Source organism: Zootoca vivipara, chromosome 7, assembly GCF_963506605.1.
Source record: "Zootoca vivipara chromosome 7, rZooViv1.1, whole genome shotgun sequence".
NCBI classification, from domain to species: domain Eukaryota; kingdom Metazoa; phylum Chordata; class Lepidosauria; order Squamata; family Lacertidae; genus Zootoca; species Zootoca vivipara.
Window position 1 is genome coordinate 537,276 of NC_083282.1, and position 25,636 is coordinate 562,911.

At 46.8% G+C, this 25,636-nt stretch overlaps 1 protein-coding gene across 1 annotated transcript in view; it reads left to right on the forward strand.

The window, feature by feature from the left end:
- Positions 1-25,636, forward strand: part of LOC118078300 (myomegalin) — a 117,602-nt gene that overhangs the window by 11,330 nt on the left and 80,636 nt on the right. The window contains exons 2-9 of the mRNA XM_035102110.2: positions 467-717; positions 2,892-2,941; positions 3,905-4,143; positions 5,350-5,460; positions 16,835-16,911; positions 18,735-18,843; positions 21,882-22,057; positions 23,190-23,307. Coding sequence (XP_034958001.2) covers positions 2,911-2,941; positions 3,905-4,143; positions 5,350-5,460; positions 16,835-16,911; positions 18,735-18,843; positions 21,882-22,057; positions 23,190-23,307 — 861 coding nt within the window. The 5' untranslated portion in view covers positions 467-717; positions 2,892-2,910. The remainder of the gene's footprint in view (positions 1-466; positions 718-2,891; positions 2,942-3,904; positions 4,144-5,349; positions 5,461-16,834; positions 16,912-18,734; positions 18,844-21,881; positions 22,058-23,189; positions 23,308-25,636) is intronic.

Below are 25,636 nucleotides of genomic sequence, written 5' to 3' on the forward strand. Positions count from 1 at the left end.
ACTAGCGCCGTGGCCAGTTTGAAGCGGCTCGCCGAGGAGTTTCCGCGCATTCGCCGCCGCTGCAGCGACAACAAAGGAATTGGGGAGGTGCTTCTCGCCGGGCCTCTGGGCGCCGCCCGCCGCCTGCGTTCAGAATGGCACACCAGGCAACATCTCACGGCACACTAGTGTGCTGCGGAACAGTGGTTGAAAAACACTGCCATATTCTGAGCAGAAAAAGGGGCGGCTTTAACCTTCTTCGGTTGTGCCAGTTAGAAGATATAAGATGCAACATCTATCTATCATAATGAAAAGCGACATGTTCTCCACCCCTTTACAGTAGAAGCCCCACGTGTTTCAATAGAGTCCTGCCTTTTAATACAAATTTTATAGGAAATCATCCAGAATTAATATGGTGTTTGTATTGCTTGATATCAATTTGATTTATATATTTATTTATTGGGTTATTGTTGCTGCTTTGTTTCAGGGTATCATGCAGCCTCTGCAAGCAATCCTCTGTTCCCCCCTGCTCTGAAAGTCCCTGCAAGCGGCTTTGTCATGCTGGCTACATGACCCGGAAGCTGTATGCCGGCTCCCTCGGCCAATAACGCGAGATGAGCGGTGCAACCCCAGAGTCGGTCACAACTGGACCTAATGGTCAGGGGTACCTTTACCTTTAGGACCACAGAGGCCTTGAACACTTATCCTGCAACTACCAAGTTGACTCAGGAGCCATCGGTGAGGGATCTTGCTCAAAGCTTCTTGGGAGTCTCAAGCAGAGGCTTGACAGGCATATGTCAAGAATGCTTTGATGGTGTTTCCTGCTTCGCAGGGGGTTGGACTGGATGGCCCTTGGGGTCTCTTCCAACTCTATGATTCTATGATTCTATGTGTGTAATGTCTACCAGATCATCCTTAATCATGTGCTTGTTAATATAATCAAAGAACTCTTATTCATATAATCAAAGTACTAATGGTCAGGGGTCCCTTTACCTTTACCTTTACATCCTCCTTTCGCATCCCACAGCCCTGCCATACAAATGTGAATCAGGGCTAATCAGACAACAGATGGGCCTCTTTACAGCTTTGAGGCAATTAACTCACCTTCTACTCTATAAGTTCTATAATTCCTATTTCCATGACAGTTGTTATCTAGACTTTGGTTTTGAATCCTGTTTATGCTCTTGTGTTCCCTGAAACAGATATTTTGTTATATTGCTTTTATGTCATTTTTAATGCTGTTTTTATTTTATGGCCTTTTCACTGACTTGTTGTTAGCCATCTTAGAGGTTCCATTGTTGGTGACAGAAGGCAGGGATCCAAATGTTTAAATAAATAAATAAATGTCCGACATTTTTACATACCTTTAATTTCACTTTTAGTTTAAATTATATTACACTTTGAGTGCCAAGTTGCTCATGTAGACCCTAGAGCAGGGGTCGGCAACGTGTGGCCCATGGGCCAGATGCAGCCCACAAAGCCCGTTTTACCGGCCCACAAGCTGCCCCTGAACTGAGCTGCCCGCTCAGTGAGTCCCCCATGCGCTGCGCTAAACCAGCACAGTGCAGCACGGGGACTTGCCGAGAAGCGCCGGAAATCACGTCTGCGCATGTCCAGACGCCGGAAATCGCTTCTGTGCAGGTGCGATTTTCGGCGTCTGGGCATGCACAGAAGCAAATGCCGGCACCACGGATATGTGCAAATGTGATTTCTGGCATTGCGCTGCGCCAGTCCAGCCCACGGATGATCTCCATAGGAATGATCCAGCCCATGGCCAGTAAACCTTGCCGACGCCTGCCCTAGAGTCTATGGCAGAGGTCGGCAACCTAAGCCCCATGGGCCGGAAGCGGCCCATGAGGGTTGCTTTACTGGCCCACGAGCCACCCCCAAACAGAGCTGCCAGCTCGGTGAGTCCCCACGCACTGCGCTAAACCGGCACAGTGCAGCACAGGGACTCTCTTCCACGGCTCTGGAAATCACTTCCGCGCATGCCCAGATGCCAAAAATCGCTTCTGCGCAGGTGCAGTTTTCAGTGTCTGGGCATGCACAGACCCAATTTCCGGCGTCACATTGCGCCAGTCCGGCCCATGGAGGATCTCCATGGTAGTGATCCGGCCCATGCCCGGTAAGCCTTGCCGCCCCCTGGTCTATGGTGATCACTAACCAACTCAATTTGAAACTGAGAAGTTATGCTTGTCCAAGGTAGTGCTATTTAGGCTGCAATCTGATACCCACTCACTTGTGAGTAAGTCCCACTGAGCATGATGGGGTTTACTTCTAGGTAGACATGTAAAGTTTGGCAGAAGTAGAAATTGCATTAGCAAAATTTAGATAAGGATGAATTTCCCAAGATGTCTCTGTTCTAATTCTCAAATAGAAAGTGATAATTGGATAGTTTTGCCTTTAAACATGAACTCTCAACGGTGAGTCCTGTTTCTGGTGAGAGGCTTCTGGACACACTTTCCTTGGCATGAGGGCGTTTGTGGGTCAGCCCCAAATGCAGCTGAGAGGCAGACAACACCCACCCCAAAAACATTTCTGGCAATCCGAATGCTTTCAGTCTTTCTTGGCTGCTGGTTTGAAATCTCTGGTGCAACAGGCTGTTCCTCTTCATGCACCATTTTCCAGAAGTTTCTCCCAAGCAGGATTGCTCCCCATCACCATCCCAGGGGCAAATTTATTCTTCAAAAGCAGCCTATTAGCCCGAAGGGAAGGAACTAGAGCAAGAAAATAGCCAATGAACTATTTGAACACGGCTGTAATGTTTGAACACTTAGGATAAAATGTTAGGGGATTTCTTGAATTAATGTGATTTGTGAGCAAACTTTGCAAGTAGGGAAATTTTGCTCTGTTGGTGCTTCCATGAGCTTTAACACTGTTCACTTACATTTGCCAATGTGTCTTCTGTGCAGGGAGGAGATCAAAGGCAAGATGGTTCCTAGAACTGGACATGTGATGATGGGTAAGGTCTGCCCCACTTGGGCTATGCTTTGATCTGCTGGTTCTTGCTCTGTGGGGTTAAGCATATAGCCAGACTTTCTGGCCTGGTGAGACCTGTGGAAGCCTGGCACCTATGGCTTCCTGTAAGACAGCACACCCCAGCCGACGAGGAGAATAAACTGCTCCTCAAAGGGAGCACTTACTTCATTATAGGAATGAGGGGCTTGAAGAACATGCAGCATATTGTAGGAAAAGCATTCCAGGCCAGTAGACCACTCTGTGGAACAGGCCATCCCTAAAAAGGCCCTGTAGCTCCTTTCCTGCCTCCCTGTCTCTATAGGAGTATATGGAGAACAGGCTTGCAGGATGAGTCAAGTGATCTAAGGTCCTTTTCCAGCAGTGGCCAACAAAATGATTTTGGGAATTGGACCAGGATGGCGTGATGACAACAGTCCTGCCTACCCACCCCCCAGTCAGCTGGGATTCCCTGGTACATGGACACCGAACTTGGTGGCTTTAGCCAGGATCACAATTGACCTCTGTGCATTTGTCAGCCTCGGTGTCTCAGTAAATTTTAAAGGCACCACCACTTATAGGGAAGGTGTTGCGTGGCTTGGATCATATCGACTGCCATTTTTCGTACCTTGTTCAGTGCTGTGCTATCTCCACCCTCCATTCCTATGAGTTCTTTCTTTGAGTTCCTGTCTTTGTAATGCAAGTGTGATACAAATGTTGGCTCCTTCTCACGGCAGCAGGTCTTTGTTTCAGATGCCCAGCCATGCCAACCCTTGACCCTACTCCTGTGTAACCCCTGCCTTGGCCAGAAAGTACCTTCTGTTTTAAGTAGACTGCATGAGAGAGGAACTTGCAGGAGAATGCCCTTATGGTCTCCTGGCTTTCTATTGCCAGTGCTGTAGGGTTTTGCCTGGTGTCGTGATGAAGTTTCCCCAGGGTCTGAATGCCCCTCTCTCCTCGTGCTCCCCAGCCTTTGTTGATACCATGCAGCAGAGATGCCAGATCCAGCCACAGATCTTGAGCTACTTCAACACGGGTCCTTTGCTGCAGACGCCCAGCGCCGAGGACTTGGACATGGCGTACTCCGTGATGCATGTGGAGCCCAAAGTTCTGCGTGGCTTGGAGACAGCCCTTGTCGAGAGCCCCCTCCCAGGAGGCTTTGATGAGAACGCCACAGCACAGACCCAAACGCTGCGAGATTTTGAAAAGGTAAGCAGTCTGGAAGCACAGCCCCCCAACAGTTAAACCACATATTGTCCCTGAGCCCATTGGAAATTCCCTGAACTGGGACTGAAGCAACAAGACTAAAAATCCCCCCCCAGGAAGAAGTGCTTTTGTTTTGAAGATCTTGCATTTTTTCAGCACTCCAACTCCAGTAAGTGATTAATGGGACAATGGGATTCTTATACAACAAGCATAATCTATTGTAATTTGAGCTATCCTGCAAAATACATCGCAGTCCTTTCTCTCCTGCAAATTTCTAATAGATGTCTGCCAAGTTTGCAGAGAGGTCAGCGTGGTTTGACTGCCAGGTGGGAAGAAGTATAGCAGCAGCCTAGGAAGCTTTAATAATTTCGGCCTCCCACCCCATACCTTGAGGAAAGAATCTTAACCTGCCAAGGGAAGGCTGGAACAATATTGGCATATCTGAGTGGGAACCAAGGAAACTGCAGATTTTCTGGCTCTTCAGGCCTCACTACTGATCACCTGACAGTTTATATTACCGTAGTTGCTGGTCCACTGAAATACTGGCAAGGTTTGCAACCCTGGCCACAGGCCTTGTTTGGAGGTCCACCTGAGCCTTGGAATTGTTAGGCTTGCTAGGCCCATGAAGGGAAGGGAGCTGAGGTTTTTTTTTTCCTTTCCTCAGAGGCAGAATTATGTGCTGGAACCAGATCTCCAGCGGCACTTGAGGGGTTCTCCTCTCCTTCCCCGTCATGCTGTGCCTTGACCATGTTACTCACCCCCCACCTGGCCCAGGCGCAATCTCTCTGCCTCCCTCTGCAGGGAGTGGGGCTGCCCTAGGCGCACTGTTTCCCTCAGAGCTCTTAATCTCCTGCAGTTGGCGAGCGAGGGCTGCCGATCTCTCCCCAGCCTAGCTCAGATTACACCACTTGCGAAGGGGTTCATGCAGGATGAGCGCCTGCCAAGGATTCCTCAAATACCTCCTGGAGGTAAAAAAAGAAATGGACCTGCCCTCTGCTCCAGAGTTGAGCAGCAGCCCCAGAGCTGAAGGGCAGCTGACGCCTGGCGCTTTGAGCTCATCCCAATGTCTCCATAGGCCTCCCAGGCCCATTTTTCTGGGCTCCCCCTCTTTTCTCGGCTTCACAATGTTACTGCAGTGAAAGGGGTGAGAGGAGATTTCCACCCCATGGATCGCCCACCATGTCTAATGGCTACCGTACTCTGTCTCAGCACCTCAATGACTTGAAGAAAGAGAACTTCAGCCTCAAGCTGCGCATCTACTTCTTGGAGGAGCGCATGCAGCAGAAGTATGAGCCCAGCGGGGAGGACGTCCACAGGCGGGTGAGCAAACAGCAGGGACTGGGGAGTGCAGAGTCTGAGCTTGTTGGGCCCCGGAGGCAGAGCTGGGCGAGAGTTTTCTAGTCTACTTAACTGAAGAAAAGTCACTTTATGGAGCTAACAATACTTCAGTGTGTTGGGCTGCTGCCTAGGCTGGCAGTTTTGCCATGGTGTCCCTTAGAAGTTGGACTCTGGCTGGAGCCTGTCCTTCTGTCAGGAATCGTCTTAGTCAGGGAGAAGGGGGGTCACTGCTACTTACCAGAGATAGCTGTTGAACCTGCAGAGTTTGTGTTGTTTCACTTTGTGAACAAACTGCAGCTCTAAGTATAATAGTCTTTTATGTTCTTGGTAATTCAATCAGACAACTTTGTTAATGTCCACCAAACTTAGAATTCTGAAACGCTGAGCATTGGAGAATAAAATACTTTGTGACAATAGAACAGAATGTATAGCATCGAAATATAAAAATGCAGTATCTGGGCAATTGAAACTCATCTTGTGAGGATAATAGTTGCAAGCATTCTCTCGGGATATGCAAAACGGTTTTCTCTAAAAGGTTCGTTTGTGGAAGGTGCTTGATTTATGGATTTGATTTTGGGGGGTTTCTGGCTAATGGGTCAATTCCATCTGCATGAGCGGGTGGAAAGAGAGCTTGGACGTTGGAATGTATCCAGAGGAGAGGAAAGTGTGACTTTTGGTTGTTGGTCAGAAATATCACAGGAGGGAGGATTTGAAGGGTCTGCTACTGCTTTGGGGAATGGGATGGTGCTGTACAGAGAAGTACTGCTACTTGTCACCCATGTATTTGTAAATCAAGTGTTTCAAAAATTATGTCCTTTTCCAATACTTTCCCCCAACCCTGTAAATCTCTCTACTGCTCAGAGAAGAGGGGAATATGCAACAATATTTTAAAACAGTGGTTTTCAAACTGTGTTTGGAGAAGATCTGGTGGTTCTCTGAAGTTTGCCAGGGTTTTCTCAGAGTGAGTGTCAGAAAAGGTGGGAAGCTTATCTGAAGAGCAGCTTGCTGACCACGATCAACCTTCTTTTGCAATGTGCACACAGGAGAATGTGGGGACCTTATAGGGCACACGCTCCATTTGTTTGGTGTGGTGGCAAGGGCCAGGGAGCCTTGCCAGTGCTCCGGGTTAACCAAGGGTGTATCCTAGCCTAGAACATACCCCCAATCTTCTGCCATGTGCTGTGATTCCTCAGCAGAAGAGGCAACAGGAAAAAATTCGTTGGAGGTGGAAAACTTTAAAAACCAGCCTTTAGAGCATCTTAGTCAGGCATGTCACCAGGCTCTAAGGGAGTGGTGTTTGACTTACTCCCTACCCACAAAAGGGTGTTCACTCAAAGCAAGTGTACGTATCTGTTTAGTTAGCCAGAGAACTTGAAAGAAATGGACGTGGAAAGTTGTAATGGAATGAAGGCGGCGCATGAAAGAAGCCTGTGTGGACATGTCAGATGTTGTGGGGGATTCGCACTCTTCAGACAGAGTTGGAGCCTGGTTGGAGGTAGCTTGAAAGTGCCATATATGATTCCATCTCAGAAACTTCATGGGCTGTAAATTGGAAACTAGGTTGGGACCCTCTGCCCTCTGAATCAAACCAAACAACACTTAAACCTAGGATTGCATTCACGGTGCTCTACTAGTTCCAGTCTCAACAGGGGTGCAGTGAGGACCAGAGCTTGGGGCCAAAATCTGCCTGGCACCTGGCCTCTGGACGACCACAAGGAGAACAAGTCTCACCAGGGTTTTCACAGCATCTTTTCTTTTGTTTCAGTTTTTTAAGTATCTTACAGCAAGGAGGCAGTTAGCTGGGCACATACATGGTGGCAGATACGCAGGGACTTTGGAAAACAAAGCCAGTTATGGAGGTCAAATTCCAATGTCAAAATGGAGATAACATTTTGAAAATATGCTTAGTGGTACTCTTTAAGAGGCCCAGGTACCATAGCACCTGTTGTGATTCATGAAGCAGTAAAGAGAAATACAAGTAGAATATCTTCTTAAGAGCAGGGCCATAGCTAGGGCCCCTGCCAGGGTGAGGTGGGCCAGCCAGGATCCTGCAGCGGCTTCTTCCAGTGAAACCTCATGGCCATAGGGTGTGTCTCTGTGTGGCAGCACCTCCCTGTTTTGCCTCAAGCAGCAAAATGGGACTGGACGGGCTGCCCCTGAGGGTTCTCCTTTTAGATAGTCATGTGAATTCCTTTGGTTCCGAAGCACACAATTAGCATTCCTCTTCTTCCCCTGGTTCACTGCAATTTCATGCTTCAGAACGACTTCTACATAGCTAAAAATAAAAAATAGTATCATTATCTTAACCAGAAGGTTCCCAGGGTGGCACACAATGAATTGAAATACAACACAGCAATATTACATAAAAATAATTAACATCACAGCAGTCCGGCTTCAAAAGATGCCAGTTTTTAAACCAGCCCCCTCCGTGGCCTGGCGGAAGAAATGCATCTTTGCCTGACATCTAAAAATAGTGAACATGTTCAGTGGTCTCCTCTCCAGTGGGAGGGAGTTCCAGTGAGCAAACCAAGGAGAATCCCAACAGGTGAGGAAGAGCCAGCCTCCGCTGCCTGGGTTGTGGAGGTGGGGGGGGGGGGCTCATGCCACTGTCCAGGATTGAAGGCCCCCTCAAGGAGAGCTTCAGAAGGACCACATACAATAGAGAACCCAACTTGACAGCAGTGCAAGCGAATGGAGGGCTGTGGGACCTGTGCCATGGCTTCTTGTACTCCTCGGGTTCCCAGGAGTGTGTTTACTTGGGGCTTTTGTTCATTGCCAGGACCAGCAAGACCCACCCTGCCCACTAGAGGGGAAAGCTTGACGGAGGAGGGGTCAGCCCAGACTCTGCAGGAGAGGGAGCTCTGCCTCACTATCCTTTTAAAGTACATATAAGTGGCTAACTTTGAAACTGCTCCCCCAAGGAATAGCCCCATTGATTCTGAGCGGTAGTCATTTTTCCTTATTTCCAGCGAATGACGAATCCTGAGCTTCCCGGGCAATGGAGGGCTTCTTTGGGGTGGGCACGCTGGGGATACAATGAGCTTATTAATGTGGCCTACTGGGTCTTCAATAAGGAACGGGCTAGGTCTTGGAGTTGTATCTTGTATGAGAGTAGGCGGGAGTAAATGGTTTTCTGACTGGGTGTCGCCAAAGGAAGATTCCAGGTCTGGCATTGAGGTAAAAGAGCCCAGGGGGCTTGCAGATGGATTCCCCGTACACACAGAGACTTTGCACCTGCCCATTAGGGGAAATAGGAAGCCCCGAACATATATTTTTTACATGTCCTTTTTATGCTGAGATTCATAGAGAAACCATCAATCCTTTGCTGAAGAGACTCGCCGATCTACCAGACAAGTCTAAACTTAATTCTCTCTTCTTAGGCAAAGATCACAAGTCGGCCTGGCTGGTAGCCAGATTCTGTGCCCAGATCTGTAGGCACCAATCATCCCCTGGAATAAAATAGCTTACTAGGGAAAAGCCGAAATCCCCTTTTAGGGAGCCTTAGGATCAATTTTTATGGTAGCCCAAATCTCAGCCGTAAGGATGTATGTATATATTTCAATTTTAACTATTGCTGCAATCTACTCTAATTGTATATTTTATCCTTATGAATGCTGTCACTATTGTGTTATGCGAGCTAGTCTTGACCATTAATAATAATAATAATAATAATAATAATAATAATAATAATAATCCTTTTAAAGTGTTTGGAGACTCTTAAGTATAGAGATATACTTAAGTATAGGTGGCGCTGTGGGTTGAACCACTGAGCCTAGGGCTTGCCGATCAGAAGGTCGGCGGTTCGAATCCCTGTGATGGGGTGAGCTCCCGTTGCTCGGTCCCAGCTCCTGCCAACCTAGCAGTTCGAAAGCACATCAAAATGCAAGTAGATAAGCGTTTCTGTGTGCTGCTCTGGTTCGCCAGAAGTGGCTTTGTCATGCTGGCCACATGACCTGGAAACTATACGCCGGCTCCCTCGGCCAATAATGCGAGATGAGCGCGCAACCCCAGAGTCAGTCATGACTGGACCTAATGGTCAGGGGTCCCTTTACCTTTACCTTTAAGTATAGAGATAAGGAAATGTCCAGATTATATACAGTGGTACCTCTGGTTGAGAACGTATTCGTTCTGGATGTTCGTTCTTAACCTGAAGCACCACTTTAGCTAATGGGGCCTCCTGCTGCTGCTGCTGCGCCGCTGAAGGAAATTTCTTTTCTCATCCTGAAGCAAAGTTCTTGAGGTACTATTTTTGGGTTAGTGGTGTTTGTAACCTGAAGCGTTTGTAACCCGAGGTACCACTGTATTTGGACTTGAAAAAGGCTTTTGACAAAGGCTCCTGAGAAAATCAGCAGCCATGAAATAAAAGGACATGAATGTGGATATGGTGAGGAGTTACGAGTGCCATTTTTTTTGGCTCTGAAAGGTTTGCAAAAGTCCATCCCTCCTGATCAGGAACAAAATAAAGAGGTCAAAGTGGTCAGTAAATCATTTGTGCTGAGTTGAGTAGCATCTTTCAGCTCCCATGAGCAGAAGTGTGGATGCACACATGCTGCCTCCCATAAGTAGCAGAAGAGTGCTCTACCCACAGGGTCACGTGGATGTCCATTGTGGGGGTGGGTGGTATAAACACCTGTCCGCCACCTGACTGTGTCTCTATAGCCCTGTATGAAAGGAGGGGAGGGACTGGCCAGAGCTCTGTGGCAGAATGCCTGTTCTGCTTGCAATGTCCCCAGGTGCATCAGGCTTCCATTATCTCTGGTTAGTTAGAACAATCTCAGGAGGAGAGTCTGGAAGAGACCCGAGGTGCTTGTGAGCAGAGCAGAAAAGACTAGGCTTGATGGACCCATCTACTGACTTTGTACAAGACACTTTCATACTAAGAACTTGGAGCTAAGAGGTTTACAGTCAGTGCACTGCAAGAGAAATGTCACCCTGGTGTTGACAGGTGCCCTCAAAATTGTGAAAAGCAAGTGCAGGCAGCTGACATGTCGCAGAACTGCCAGCCAATAGCTTCTTCTCAGAGAGGGGAGTTATAAATATCCTGGTTACTGGGCGAAATGATTGGGAGGTTTGTTCTGCTTCTTGCTTGCTGTGGGAGGGAGACCAAGTGAGGCAGCATCAGAGAGAGTGGCTTTGCAGCAGGGAAAGAGAGGGGAGAACCTGTAGTGCTGCTTTTAGTTTGTCAAACATTTGCCAACTGCTCCCTTGCTGTACCAGACCTGCCACAAACTCACATCACAGACTGGGAAACAGTTCAGTCAGCAAGGAATGACACATCTAGCAAACTAGAAAGGTGCCGCCCTAAATATTGGACAAAGATTGGTCCTCCTGGCTTTTGAGAGCTGATGCCAAGCCCCATGCAGCTGTTATGCCAGCCAGGGGACATTGCTGGAGAAAGTAAATCGCAGTTGCTTGAAAAGCGCTCCCAACTTTCTCCTTTCTCTCTGACTGGAAAAAGGGAGGCTGTGACACTGGGAGAGAAGAGCAAACCATAGAGGGAAACTAGTTATTGCTGGAAAGGTGACATTTGAGCCACCAGCGTCCTAACCCAGGTGCCATCCACACAGAAGTCCCCTTTATTTGCTGTGCATCATTGGACTGGCATTTTTTTGCAAATGCAACTGCTGCTCATACGGCACATGCAGTGGAGCATCCCTGGGCTTCCTTTTGTGCCATGTTTCTAGGCACAGGTCCAGGCTGTAAAGCTCTGTGTTCAAGCATACACACACCCCCAGGGGCGGAGCAAGCAGGGGGCGGGGGCGGTCCACCCCGGGTACCGCCCTGGAGGGGGTGTCACTCGGGGCCACACCCCTCGCCTCTGCACGGCAGCCTGGGGGGGGGACAAAAAAAAAGCTGCATGCAGGGGCGCTGGCCGAGCGCCAGTGGGCTATCTACCTGGAGCCTGGACGCTCAGTTTAGGCTCCGTTTTGAAGTCGCAGGGGGTGGGTTGCGATCCCCCTCTACATAGCGACGCATGTGTCGTTACGTAGCAATGTCGTGCCCCCCTGGGGCATGGCAATTTGCCGCCCTGGGTGTCAAAAGATTTGTGTGGATGCACCCTGTGTCTCCCCTGTTTGTAACACTGTTGCATGCCACTGCAATATGCAATGAAAAGTGTCAGGGTGTTAAGTAATGCACATGAAATCAAGTGGGTGGTGCCTGAAAGGTCACTTTTTTAAAAATAAAATCACTGACGTGCATGCGCTCCTCTCCGTCTGCACAGACTAAGCATGCAAGTTAATAAAGAATGTAATCTCCCCATTGGCTGGCTAATTCCCCAGAAATGGCTTGTGGCAGAAATATTCTGCCTGCCAAGGACCCTTTTACTCCACCTTGCCATTTTGGGGGAACCAGGCTCTTTATCTCCATTTAAGTTGATGGAAAAGAAAGACGGTTGGATCCCCATCAGTTGGGGTTGGGGTGAGAAGCCCCACCAAGATTTATTGGGGCAAAAGGCTCCATGGCACGTGTTGGGATTTATATATGACCACAATCATGTTCCTACCACAGCCACAAACTTAATTCCCCCACCAAAACAATGAAATACGAAGGTTTGGGAGGAAGGCACACGAGAAGTAGTGTCCACAAAACATGCAAAATATGACCGTCAGGAAAGTAAAATGAAGGATAAAACTTCATTCCTATAGATTCCACCTCTTTGAAGTTAAAAGTCAAATATGGGGCAGGGAAGGAAGGTGGGGCTAAAGGGCACCGAATCAATTCTGCAAGATTGGAGCTATTCCTGTGATAATCGTAACAATAGCACATCACTGGTTCACATGAAAATCCACAGAGAAAGAGAAATGCAGCAAGTAAAAAGAAATTGGCACAAAAGAAGTACAAAGAACAATGGAATAAATGAGCAGAAGTGGCCGTATTATTACTGGTTGGGTTATGGGTCATCAAGTGCTTCATAAGCAGGCAGGAAACAAGAGTACCAGAATCCGAGGGCACCAGGCGAGTCAGAAGATGGCTGTTGAGCATGTGGGCGAGGGATCCAATTGTGGATGGGCAGCTCAGATTCTCTGTCCGAAGCAGATGATCTGTGTTCTCTAAAGCAGGCAACTGAAGTCGGGACATTCTGTTCCAGGAGAGGCAAGCATCACATGGGTCCGCTGGCTTCTGGCCATGCTATTCACAGGCTACTGAATAATACAACTCCTGCTCCTTTGCTTAAATTGGTACATGGGGAATACAAAAGTGGCAAGTGACGCAGAGTTTCATGGAGCAGCTTGCATGGGGATTTGTGGGCAGTTGGGCTGGTGCTTGATCTGCTTGTCGGCTGGAACCCCCAGTGGAGCCGCCTGTCTTCATGTCATATTGGCACAAAGAGCAATTTTATGTGACATGGTGAAGGGAGAAGTGGCAGGGACCCATGTTGGGTTCAGCATGGGATGAAGCAGTCATGTGCTCTTTGTCAGGATGTATCCAGGGGGCAACCTCTACAACCCCTCCCTGGATTCAGAAAATCTCACTACTGGCCAGCTGCCAATCTCTTCTTCTTGGGCGCTAGCTCTTGGTGGGTTTTTTTCTTGGTCAGGGATTTTGTAAGCAAAGGCTGCCTGCATGGCCAACTCTCAGGGATGTTTGGAGGGGTGACTTTCCTATCTTGGCAATAGGCTGGGCTCTATGACCTTGTCGGTATGCATTGTACGTCTGCATGTGTGTGCAGTGCCGGATTTATGTATAAGCTAAACAAGCTATAGCTTAGGGCCCCACTCTCTTGGGGGCCCCCAAAAAAAATTAAAGGAAAAAACCCTGGATGTACATTTCCAAAATATAAGATAAAAAACAAATAAAATTAAACCTGCATACAGCAACAGTGTTTTGTGTTGTGTAGGCTCCTATTTGTTATGTGCAAATGGCTTTAGATACCTATTAGGTCCATAAATTACTATATAGCATATATTCAACACAAAAAACAGTGACAATTTGTTGTTGACAAAGGACAGTTGGAGATATAAAGAGCCCCATTACCTTCAGTAGCTTAGGGCCTCATCAAATCTAAATCCGGCCGTGTGTGTGTGTGTGTGTGTGTCTGTCTGTCTGTCTGTGTCTGTGTCTACCTGTCCTTTATAATCTCCTTTATATTCTTGCAAATTAAGAGTGGGCTCAAGTCCGTGTGAACATTTTTGCCATCATAAATTTGTTAATCTTTAATGTGCTATATAGGACTCTTTGTTGTTTTTACTTGGAAACTCGGGAATTTATTTTGAGTACTGGGACTGAATGGAGCTCATTGTCCTGCACAATAATCCACTTCTGCTTAGCCAAAGCTTTCTTCATTGGACCAGAGCGGGAGACATGTTGTTGATTCTGTTGACAGTAAAAATAAAAATAAAAGGGTAGTCCTTTTAAATCTAGATTCCCCCCCAAAAGCTAGATGGTTAGGTCATGCAGCTTCTCTTCTTTAAAACAGTTTGTGGCAGTTTTTGATGGAATCCTCTCCTTCCCATTTTGAGAGCGGAAAGTGCAGCCAGACTGGCACATGTCACCCCAATCTCCACAAGCGGTGCAAGATTCCAGGCAGGGTTGTGTTTCAAGATACAACAGAGATGAGTGTCTTTAAGAAGTATGGTTTAATTCACACAACTTTACATCTAGAGCCTTCAGTGTTGCCCCTCTCATAGCTTCCAGCCATGGTCCCTGGTCTCTGGGCTGTGCCATTCCCCAGCCAATGCCGCCTAGGAGTTCTCCTTACCCTTGTTCCCCCACCAAACCATAACAATACAAATAGACAGCAAAGCCATCGTGCAAGTTTCAACTTGACTAAGATGATTTCTAAAAGCTTCAAAAAGTGGGTTAAGGTAGATAACCTAAGGAGGGGTTTTAGAAACCACTGAGCTGTCTCTCCCTGCTTGCTTGTTTCTTTCTCTCCCCAACCATCTCAAAGTTGCTTGTTCCCCTCAAGTTCAGCTTCACCAGAAGCTGATGGAGCTGCCTGAAGATGTAGAATTTTAAAGATAAAAAATAGTTTGCTGTGACAGCAATTGGATCCATCTGGAGCTGCTGCTGCTGCTTCTTGTCTTCAGACATGCAACCAGGGCCGTCTTAAGCATATCCGGCGCCATGGTGCAAAGAACCCTCTTGTTTCCCAGAGTTGTCAACTTTTTTAAGGGGGGGGGAACCCAATGTTGTTGACCTTTTTTAGGAAAGGTTCCCCAGAGTTGTTGACCTGAACTTGGGAATTCCACAGATTTCACTACAGGGAAGGAGAGGCAAAAGCTGAGGGTGGGGAACCTACCCCTTCCTTTACTGGATGAAAAGAGAGAGAGAAAGTGGCACAGAGGAAAGCAGGAAGGAGAGGACATTTAACCCACTGACCTCCTCCCGCCCATGCAGGCTTCGCAGCCAAGAAGGAAGGGCAGCAGGAGGGGTTTTTTTAACACAAACACACACGCCAACCCCCGTTGCTCCCTGATCCCCTCAAAGTGAGTGGGACAGGACAGCAGCAGATTGTCCTCGCCCACAACCACACACACAACATATGGGGTGTTCATGTGCAGCCCGCTGCATTTCACAACACTACTTAAAGGGAGAAATAAAAGTGCACTCGGGCACAGCTAAGGACAAGTCTGCTTCACTTCTGCCTGCCGGGAAGCCACCACACCGAAAAGGGAGAGGGGGGGTCCTCGCTTGCTGGTGGGGAGCTTTGACAGGGAGCTGCTGGGAGAGGCTCCAGCATCCCCATCAAAACCGTTCCCACCAGGCTCTTCGGGGCTCCTCTCCTGTGCTCCTGCCATGCCCAGGAGGCTTGGGAGGCAAGCTGCATGCCAGGGCCACGCGACTGAGCAAAGGAGAGTGCAGCTAGTAAAGAGGGGGGAGCAGGAGGGCAAAAGCAAGCCGGCAGCATGACTGAGAGAGTGAGCGCAAAGGAGGAGGAGCCTCACATGTGCCTCCTTTCGTTTCGTTCCCATCCCCAAGAAGGCCTCGACTCCCAAAGAGGGCACGCGAGGGGAGGGTTGCCATGCACTGCGCTCGCTCAGCTGTCCAGTTTAGAGAAGCACGCACACACCCAACCTCACAAGACCGCCAGCAAGCAACTATTGCCCTAGCTGCCAAGTCTCCCGTTGAAAAATCCGGGATCAGCAGTGGCGCGGCACCGGAAGTCGCTTCTACGCATGTCCAGACTTCCAGTGCCAGCACTGCCCAATTTCCGATGCCCAGACATGGGCAGAAGGAGCCTCCCTGGCAAGTAGGAAATCAGGGGATTTACGGGGTTTTTTTCTATTTGGGATAACAGCGGGAAACAGATTAATGGGGTTTCCCATGAAAAATGGGAGACTTAGCAGCTATGTCTATTGCGTCGCCCAGGACGCAGGAGCACTGTGCGTGAACCAGGGGAATGGATTCTAGGAAAACAAGAAGCCACCAGCAAAGCCGCGCAGCTCCCCCTTGAGAGGCCAGCGCTGTGGTGCAATGCGCCACTAAGCCCTATAGGAAAGACGGCTCTGCATGCAATGCCCTGACCAAAGCTGCATGTTGGCTTAATCTTACAATGGGGAGGAGCTGCTGCACAGAAGAGCTGAATGGCTTCAAAATGCCCAAGTCAAGGAGGAGGGAGGCCACAGTGGCCATGGCTAAGTGGTCACAAGACTTTGGATATTCAATAACCATGCCACAGTGGGAAAATTTGTGGAAAAAATAATTGGAAATTTACAAATCGTTATGTCTTAAGAATTTTCTAAAAATGCAACACCGATGGTATCTAACACCTTGGAAACTGTCAAAGATGTACAAAAGTGTCCCAAACAACTGCTGGAGGTGTGGAGACAAATCAGGCACTTTCTATCACATGCGGTGGCTATGTAAAAAAATCCAGGCATTTTGGGAGAGTATCCACTTAGAACTACAAAAAAATGATAAAGATTTCCTTTAGAAGAAAACCAGAAGCTTTTCTTCTGGGGTTTACAGATTTGAATATTCTGCAAAAATGAAAGATATATTTTTATATGCCTCAGAGGCAGCAGGAGTTCTTATAACTACAAAGTGGAAGAGTAATGAAATCCCTTCTATTCATGAATGGATCCAAAAGCTAACAGAAAATGTGGAGTTAGACAGTCTACTCTATCAGAAAAAACCAAAACAGGAATCCGTCTCAAAATGTGAAGTCTTCAAAGTTTATTTGAAAAACAACTATAGCAGTTTAAACTCTGTTGCAGCATGTGGAGCTTTCTCTATATTTGTATTTCACCATGTCTTCAAAAAAGGGAAGCTCTTTGTGTGCTGCTACCAGGTACCTCAGTATTTGAAGTCAAAAGGAGACAGACCTGCTTCAAGACTGGAATATTGGTGCAGCAGGAGAGAGCCACAGCTGAGCAGATTATGACCCTTCATGCCTGTTTGTACCTTTCAGAACATCGAGCTGAAGGTGGAAGTGGAAAGCCTGAAGCAAGAGCTCCAGGAGAAGCAACAAAGCTTGAACCAAGCCTGGTAAGAGGTGGTACGGATGGATCTGCAGACCCTTAGGAATGCACGTGTGTGTGTGTGTGTGTGTTTGTGTGTGTGTGTGTGTGTGTGTGGTGTGTGTGTGTGTGTGCATGCACACAAAGAGAGTTTACTGGGCCCTTCTGGTTATCTACTGCACTACACCAACGTCACAATCCTGTGTTCACATTTCAGTTTCCATTGAAAAGAAAATTTAGATCTGGATTTTCTTTAACTTAGCATGCAAACCGAGTTTCTTGCTTTGTCAATAAGGGTGGATCTAAACACAGGGGTGAAAATGCTATTATAAAGCCAGAAATTAGATCGTTTTAACAAAAGAAAAAAATCTATGGAAAATTGTGTTTCAAAATTTTTTGCTCTCTGGTGCCATCTGGTGTTGCATGTTTATTGCACATTCAGATGGTTGTTTCTTTACTAATGTAGCTGAGTCCCAAGATGCCAGTTATTGCTCATGTAGAGCTAAACAGTCAGAATCAGATGCCTCAGGTATTCAGAATGTTGCCATTTCTATTGAATCCCAAGACAACTGGGAGAAGGTTTCTTTGGACTGGGTTCAACTAAATACAGTAGTTGTGTTAGCATGGCAGGGCTTCCCTGCTCTGCTCCCCCTGGCCCCCTCCCCCCAAATCAGCTCTGCAGAGAGAAGAGGGCAAATCCTTCCTCCTCCTGGTAAGCAGCCTTAGTGCAACATTGGATTGGATTCCACCCTTTGTTTTTAAAGAGGTCAATAAGACATAAGCTCTGGGGACATTTTCATTTTAAATGTATTTCTTACTGTCATTGACATATACACAACGGACAAGCATAGTCAAGAACTTACATCGTGATTTATTCCTAGAGGGGGATACATAGGGAAAATACAAATCTTGTAAGGTACAGTGAGACTTGTATATTTATTTCTTAAGTTCTCTCGTCCAGTAAATCTCTGCACAGCTTGTCTCTGGGGACAGTTAGCACTCACTAGGATGAAAGCCTTTGACTATGTCACTGAGTGAAACAAGCAAGCTCTGGGACTCCACTGCTTCTCTTTTCGCAGGGCTGGGGAGCATAGAGAGCAAATGGACCCTAAAAAGATGCTTTTGGGGGGGTTGCTCTGCTCTCTTTGAGTTGGCATTGGTGTCCTGGAGTTTGACTAAATAGGTCTAAGATAAATGCACTTTCTGTTCAAAAGCACTCTGACCAAGCTGCAGAAAAACTTTGGGTTGGATCCACATTTAGTCATACTTTAAAGTTTGATTTCTTCCAAGCGTTAATGTACGAGGAATGCTTGTATTCCAAACTATGCTGCTACAACTTTTGGTGACATTGCTGCATTGAGCTTGGTGGATGGATCCTACTCTGAGTAAGCTTGTGTTAGGTTTCCATGGAAATAAAACTCAGTGAAATAAATGTAATTTTCTTCTGTGTATCTGTGGTTAGGATTGTACTATATCCCCAAATTGACAGGTTCCTTAACCCTGGCCTAAAGCGTTTAAGTATGTGCAAAAACATTTGTCCCTTGTCTCTTTGCTCTCTCGCTTTGAGCGCACAAAGTTCCCTTGGGCTGGGCTTGTCCATCAAGCCTCGTGTTGTCTCTGATCTGGCTGCTGGTGGTTCTCTAGGTTCTGAGGCAGAGGCCATTTTCAGCCCTGCTGCCTAACACCCATTTCATGGAAGGTGCCAGTGAGGATCTGAACCTTGGTCTTTCTGCAGGCAAAGCAGTCAGTCTACCACAGAGCCATGGCTCCTCCTTTTCTTGTTAGTATTCCTTCTGCCGTGTACCAGGGGTGCTTTTTTTCTATCTTGCCAACTTGCACTGTGAATTTCAGGGCAGCAGCAGGGAACCTGGGTAGTCAGAATGAGGCTGAGATCTCTCACCAGCAACAGAATGAACATGCTTATGAAATCCTGGAGAAGAAAATCCACCTTCTGCAGGAGGTGAGGAAATTCCCTTACAGGGATTTGTGTGTGTGTGTTTTGCTGACGACAGAATCGTGAGACAGGTATTAAATTCTCAAGCAAGAGTTTTATTTACAACCTTACAAACACAACGCATGTGGGTGTTCTCTTTTGCAGGCAAATTCAAACTGCAACTTCTCCTTTTGTACTCATCACAGCTGTACCTAATCAGCCTAGAAAACCACACCCAGAACTCACGGAAACAGTTCTTAAAGTTGCAATCATATTTTCTGTTTCTTTGCAGAATGACTCCTAACAGGGGCAGCTTCTGGTGAGATCTCATGAGAGTTCCACAGGATCTCCTGAGATCTTGGCGGAAGCTGCTGAGGTGCTTCTCAAGTCTCCGGAGGCTGCTTGCAGGGTGCTGCCCCAAGAGATTCCACTGCCCAAGGTGGCTGCTACAGTCTGCCTGAGGGGTGGGTCAGGCCAGCCTGAAAAAAATTGAGACAGAGATTGTTCCCCACCTGTCAATTTGGAAAATGCAGGAGGGCTTCTCTCCCCTTATCTTGAAAGTCCCACAACCTGTTATCACCACTTTCTGGTGGATATAAAGTCACTGAAACTTTGGTATACTGTACAGTGTGGATCAATTGATCCATGTTGCAATTCCAACCAAGCACTAAAAGGAACACACAATAATCTGTTCAACTAGCACCATGCCAAGTTTGAACAATAAATGTACACCTTCATTTTCTGCTTTGTTCCCAAAATCTAAGTTGTGTCTACTTTGAGGCCTCAGTTTTGTTTGGAACCATTACGCAAAGTTTGCAGTTCCTTAATTTCAAAAAGCTTAAATCTTATAATGAGCTCTGTTTAGATTAGCCACTCAAGTCTGTTTAAAGATAATTAGCATGTAGAGCAAGCTAAGCCCTTGGACAGCATTTTACAAAGCCTCACTAAAGGGTAACTATCCTGGAAAAAGACAGTTGAGGAATGAGGAAGTTCAGTTCTAGTGTCGGGTATCAATTTATTTGGGAGTTCCGTGGATCTCACTTGTGGATTCTGTTTACCCTTGCTCCAAGAAGTGCTCCCACCAGAGGGAGTTTATATGCCCCCCCCCATGTTTAAACAACAGCACATGAGGGGGCTGCATGTGTGAGTGCCGTCCCTGGCTGCCCACCCCAAGTGCATCCAAAAGGTGCATTGGAAAGCATCAAGAGTTGTGTGTAGAATCCTCCACATGCTGGGAGAGCCGGATCTCATCAGGATCCCCTCTCAAATGGAATAGCTATGTAACCTTAGGAGTGGTCCTGCATTGTCATGAAACTTGCTACCGTTATCTAACCCTAATTCAGTTAAATGATGCTGAATATTTGTTTTCTGGAGTAAATATGCTTGCAACCTAGGATAAGGTTACCAGATTTTTTTTCAAAGAATCCGGGGACACTTTTTTTAAAAAAGAGAGAGAAAATATATTTTTAAAAAGTTATTTTGAAAATATTAAGAAGTAATATCTTCTCTTTTGTGGTCCCCTCTGTCACGCAGCCTTCCTCTGGGCCCTGGCCTGCTCTCTTGGAGCGCTAGCCGCCGTGGAGTAGGCTCAGGTCGGACCTGGGTTTGGCCATGTGTCTTTGCCCTCTCAGTGCTCTCCTACCTCTCTTCCTGAGCGGTGGCAGCAGCACGGCAAGGTCGGGGCTCCCCTCTTTTTCCTCCTTCCTCTTTCTCTCTCTTCCTTCTCCTTCTCCTCTCCTCCTTCTCCCTGCATCAGCTCCAGGGTTTTCCTGGCCCCGGAGCACAACTGGGCAGTCGGCCGGGTGCTCTCGCTCCTGTCTCGATTTGGGTCATGGGGTGTGTGTGTCAGCGGTTCCCCCAGATGACGCACTGGGCATCCCCGGGTCCCCCTTGGCAGTGGTGGCGGCAGCGGCAGTCCCAGCAGCCCAGCATGGCCAGCATGGTAGCGCAGTTTGATCTGGCTGGCTTCAGGAGCTGCTTGCTGCCATGACACCCACCTTTTTGCATCTCCGTAAGTCCCCATATGATGTGTCTTGTGCCGTTGAACCAATCATGCAACATTCATTCCCTACTAATAAATCTACAATACTTAAAATATAAATCCAGGGACATTAAATGAAATCCAGGGACATTCCGGGGACAGATTTTGTCCAGGGACAGATTTGTAAATCCAGGGACTGTCCCTGGGAAACGGGGACGTCTGGTAACCATAGCCTAGGACAGGGGTCAGCAACCTTTTTCAGCCGTGGGCCAGTCCACCTTCCCTCAGACCATGTGGTGGGCCGGACTATATTTTTTTTGGGGGGGGGGATGAACAAATTCCTATGCCCCACAAATAACCCAGAGATGCATTTTAAATAAAGGGACACATTCTACTCATGTAAAAACACGCTGATCCCCCCGAACCGTCCGTGGGCTGGATTGAGAAGGCGATTGGGCTGCATCCGGCCCACGGGCCTGAGGTTTCCTAGGAGCTTAATGCAAACCATTACTTCATTGTACTTACAGCTAAAGTCATGGTACATGTCAACTCTGACCGCTCCCCATTTGTGATGGATGCAGGACTCTGTATCAGAGTTAGAATTTGTAAGTGCAAAACAGAGGAAGTGATGTATATCGAAGTTGATTTAAGTGGCATGAAGGGGTCGTATTCTATGATGTGGTTTTGACAAAGTAACTGTAATGAAATTCCATATTGAATATTGACTGTAGATTTCACCAATGCGTTCATTCTCAATGTCAAGTGGGAGAATGACTTTGATGAGGTGTTACAAGCAGTCCAAGCCCCTCTCAGAGCCATTCATCCTGTCTGTAGGCCTTCCCAAGACATTTGTAGCCTGCCAAGTAGGAGGAAAATACCCGGTGCCTCCTCTAGAGCAGTTTTCAGGTGACACTTGGGGAAACTTGTACAGGGCCATCACAGTCTCCTGCTGGCCTCCTCCTGATTTCTTCTGGAGAGAAACACTGAGGTCTCTTTGGTTTGGACACAACAGGAGACATCCAAACCAGAGGCACCTGCTCTTTCAGGTTCCTCTGGCTGATTTCATCTCTGATTCTTCCTTTAGGAAGCCCAGTCGGCAAAGTCCAAAGCAGAGAGGATGACAACTATGGCTGAGGTTGAGAAGGATCGCTGTCTGAAACTCACCAAGGAGCTGATGAAGTTCACGAAGCTGCAGGATGAGACCAGGAAAAGCCAGGCTGTTTTGGAAACCTACGGTGCTATGTTGGCTGAGAAAAACAAGTATGTTTCTATGGTTTTAGTTCCACTGACTCAGTTACCGTAGTGTCTGCCACCCATAATGTTAAATCTTCTGAGAAATTTTGGGGAATAGTTTTTTTTAATTTCCCCCAAAGTTCTGTCAGTTTGCATTTCTTAGTGCAGAAGGTATTCATCAAATATTTCCTATTTTAATTAATTCAAGAGGGTTCTGGAAACTTCTCTGTATAAAAGAAACAAGCAGAAGGTTCATGATGTTTGGGTTATCCCTTCAGAGAAGCTGAGTCATCGTGTTTCTCCGAAAATAAGCCATAGTGATAGGCAGTTCAACCTTGTAGGTTAAACTGTACCATACTTAATAATAAAAAAGACATCCCCTGAAAATAAGCCACCGTGTTTGTTTTTTTTAGAAAAAATAAATATAAGACGGTATCTTATTTTTGGAGAAACACGGTACAGCTGGCTTAAAACTGGTCCTGTTATCTCTTTCTCTCACGGTCATGCCGACTATAATAATAGGCCAGGAGGAGTCTCTCTTTTCTTTCTTTCTTTCTTTCTTTCTTTCTTTCTTTCTTTCTTTCTTTCTTTCTTTCTCTTTCTGGTGTGGTGTTCTGTACATAGTATGCTTAGTGTTAAGGTTTAGTCTTCTTATGTGTAACTTTAAGTTAAGTCTGCTGCAACTGGATTTTTTATGAACAGTGCCAATCCTAAATGTATAGGGCTCATTTGGCTTCAGTAGCAGTAAAGCTCTGATGGATGAAAAAAAATTGCCTCTGGTCTATTTTTGGGGAATCCTGCAACGTGTCTAACTATATGTTGGAATCTGCTCTGGATCAATACTGAGTAGAATTCATGACAAGTTGAAAAGGTCTGCGCAAACGTTGTATCTCTCTTTTGGGGGTCGGGGGGGACTTGAGGCCTTGCTGCTGCAAGTCTCCTGGTTTGTTTGGTTTTGTGCTTCATTGGTGGAAGAGGTGCTCCTCTGAGTGACAGACTGACAAAGCCACCCGTAGCTCATTGTATTTGCCTCCTCCGTGATGTCCTGACCTGGTCTAACTGCCCCCAGTCGTGCCCAATGGCCACCCTGCCCTGTGTCCCTGTATCTCTTGTGTTCCTTGCTTCCAGCCAAGGTGACCAGAATGTTTTTCCTCTGCAGGAAGATTGAGGAGCTGGCCTGGAATCTGAGGGACAAGGAGCAGCTCCTGGAGCAGCTCTCCACAGAGAAGCAGAACCTGCTGCAACGTTTGCAGGAGCACGAGGAAATGAAAGTGCAGGTAACAATGCAGCTGAAGATTCTCCAGTGCAAGCACTGCTTTTCTACGTAATTGTTCTTTTGCATCCTGCCTGCTGTCAACGTGGCACTGAATTAGTGGGTTGGAAGGATTAATTTAGAAAGGGAGCTGGAGAAGAGCAGGAAATGTATACTGCTGTTGGATATACATTCCTTGTGGTCACTTCTCTAGCCACACAATATGTTTCCCTCTGCCTGGGAAGTGTTTAAGCTGGTCTTCAGAGGCCATGAATCACTGTTTTCAGGAAGCTGCCTCCCTTTGCCACTTCTCTTCCCACCTGCGCAGATACTGGCAATGTGGCCTCCTGGCACGAACAAGAACCCCTTCAGTCCCAATCTAACCCTCAAGCATCATTGGACCCGTAAAGGAAGCAGCCCAAAGATCCCAGATACCTTCCAAATATTAATATTTTTGCTTATATAGAGTAAAGCAGACATGCTTTGAAAATGAAACAAGATACCATGGGCCTTTCCACCTTCCGGTTACACTTTGAGTACCCCCCCCTGCAGTTCAAATAGAAAGACCATTCCGTCTTCACATAGCAGATGAGCTGACAGCCCTTGTTACAGAGGCATTAATGTGCAGTGTCAATTGAAGAAGACAAGCTTCTGCTCCAGTGCCTGCAGGCAGAGGAGCCACATGGTTCCACCTAAGCCCACCAGGAGACAAAGAAACAGATAAAAAGCCCAAAAGCTGCCAGGAGTGAGAAGAAGGTGCCTTTGCTGTTCTGTGACATCCCCCCCCCCCCTCTGTGTGTATTCCTGGATGACTGTTAGCAGGACTGAGGCAATATCGCCCCCTGAAGCATAGAGCTGCAAATGTACTTACATTTAAAAAAAGGTAATAAAATGGTCCAGTGACATGGGAAGATGAGGGAGTTATGTTACTAATTACTAATAATATCAGGCAATAGCTAGTAGCTGCTCATCCTCCACTGAAATCACAGTAGGAAATAATGTGGGAGTGGGGAAACAACTGCATTTCTCTACATGCAAAATACTGCATTTGAACAATTTTGCAGTCCCTACAAAATAAAACAGTCAACTGCAGTTATCTGACGACAATGTCCTCTGGATTCTCCATCAAGGCGAGTATTCAAAGGAAGGCGATTCCAGAGAAAATAGCTAATGTGGAAGGAAACTGTCTTTGTTTTCCTTGTTGTGGAAGAAAGCCAATTATTTGCTTTAGGATCCAGTCTAGGTCTCTTTTAAAAGTATAAAAAAATGTTTTGGTCTTCAAATAAATGCAGCATTCCAGTAATAATCTCATGGCAGAATAATTGTCTGAATTCTCCTTTGTTATTTATATATTTGTGGAGCCAGCAAACTCCTCCTTTCTTTGTTCCTAAGGCTTAATGGCTTTTTATCCTGTGTATTAAAGGTGATTTATTGGAAAGGTCATGACCCTCTTTCCATAGGCACTAATTTAATGTATGATTTGTGTTCCTATAGTTTAGCGGATTCAAACATACATGGCTTAGTTCACAGGTAATGCTGAACCAAACTATTTTTTAGTGGGAAAAACATAAGCAGGTGTGTTCCTGGCAGCTGTACTCCTCCCTTGGGAACCAAGCAGGTTCACCACTCTTCCGTGGTGGCACCGCCCTGTGCCAGCAGATGTCAAACAGATATGTGGCTATGTGATTTTTAAAAGACATCTGAAGGGAAGTTTTTAGTATGTGATGTGGTATTCTGCTTTTACTATATTTTTATGGGAGCTGCCCAGAGTGTCTGGGGCAACCTAGTCAGATGGGCGACATAGAAAGAATGAATTAATATTATTGGTCCTGCTGCTGCTGCTGCTGCTGCACTGTGGTTTGGCTAAGTGTGCCATCCAAACCTGGGCATGTGGTTTGCCCCCAAAAACCATGAGATCAGGTTCAGACAGCACCCTCCAAACTGAGTCAGGAGAACTGGGGAAGGACTTCAGTGATGCCAGTCTATAAGGACTATGGTGAGCTATGGTTTGGTTTGGCTTAGCTTTATCTGCAAACTGAGTCGGTGTCGTCATCACTGCTCTATCAATTGTATTACTCAGATACACAATTCTTCCCTTTCACATACACAATGCAAGCTCAAAGCACCTCAATTTACATATCTGATGTGACTGTACGTTTAAGGTTTGCCTAAAAACTTCATTTTTCTGGTTTTTAGTAAGTCACTGTGTTCTATGTATTTAAATCCTGATTGCATGAAAGTTCATTTTAGATGGCGTAATCATAGAACTGTAGAGCTGGAAGGTACCCTTAGCGGTCATCTAGTCCAACCCCTGCAATGTGGGAATCTCAACGGAAGCATCCAGGACAGGTGGC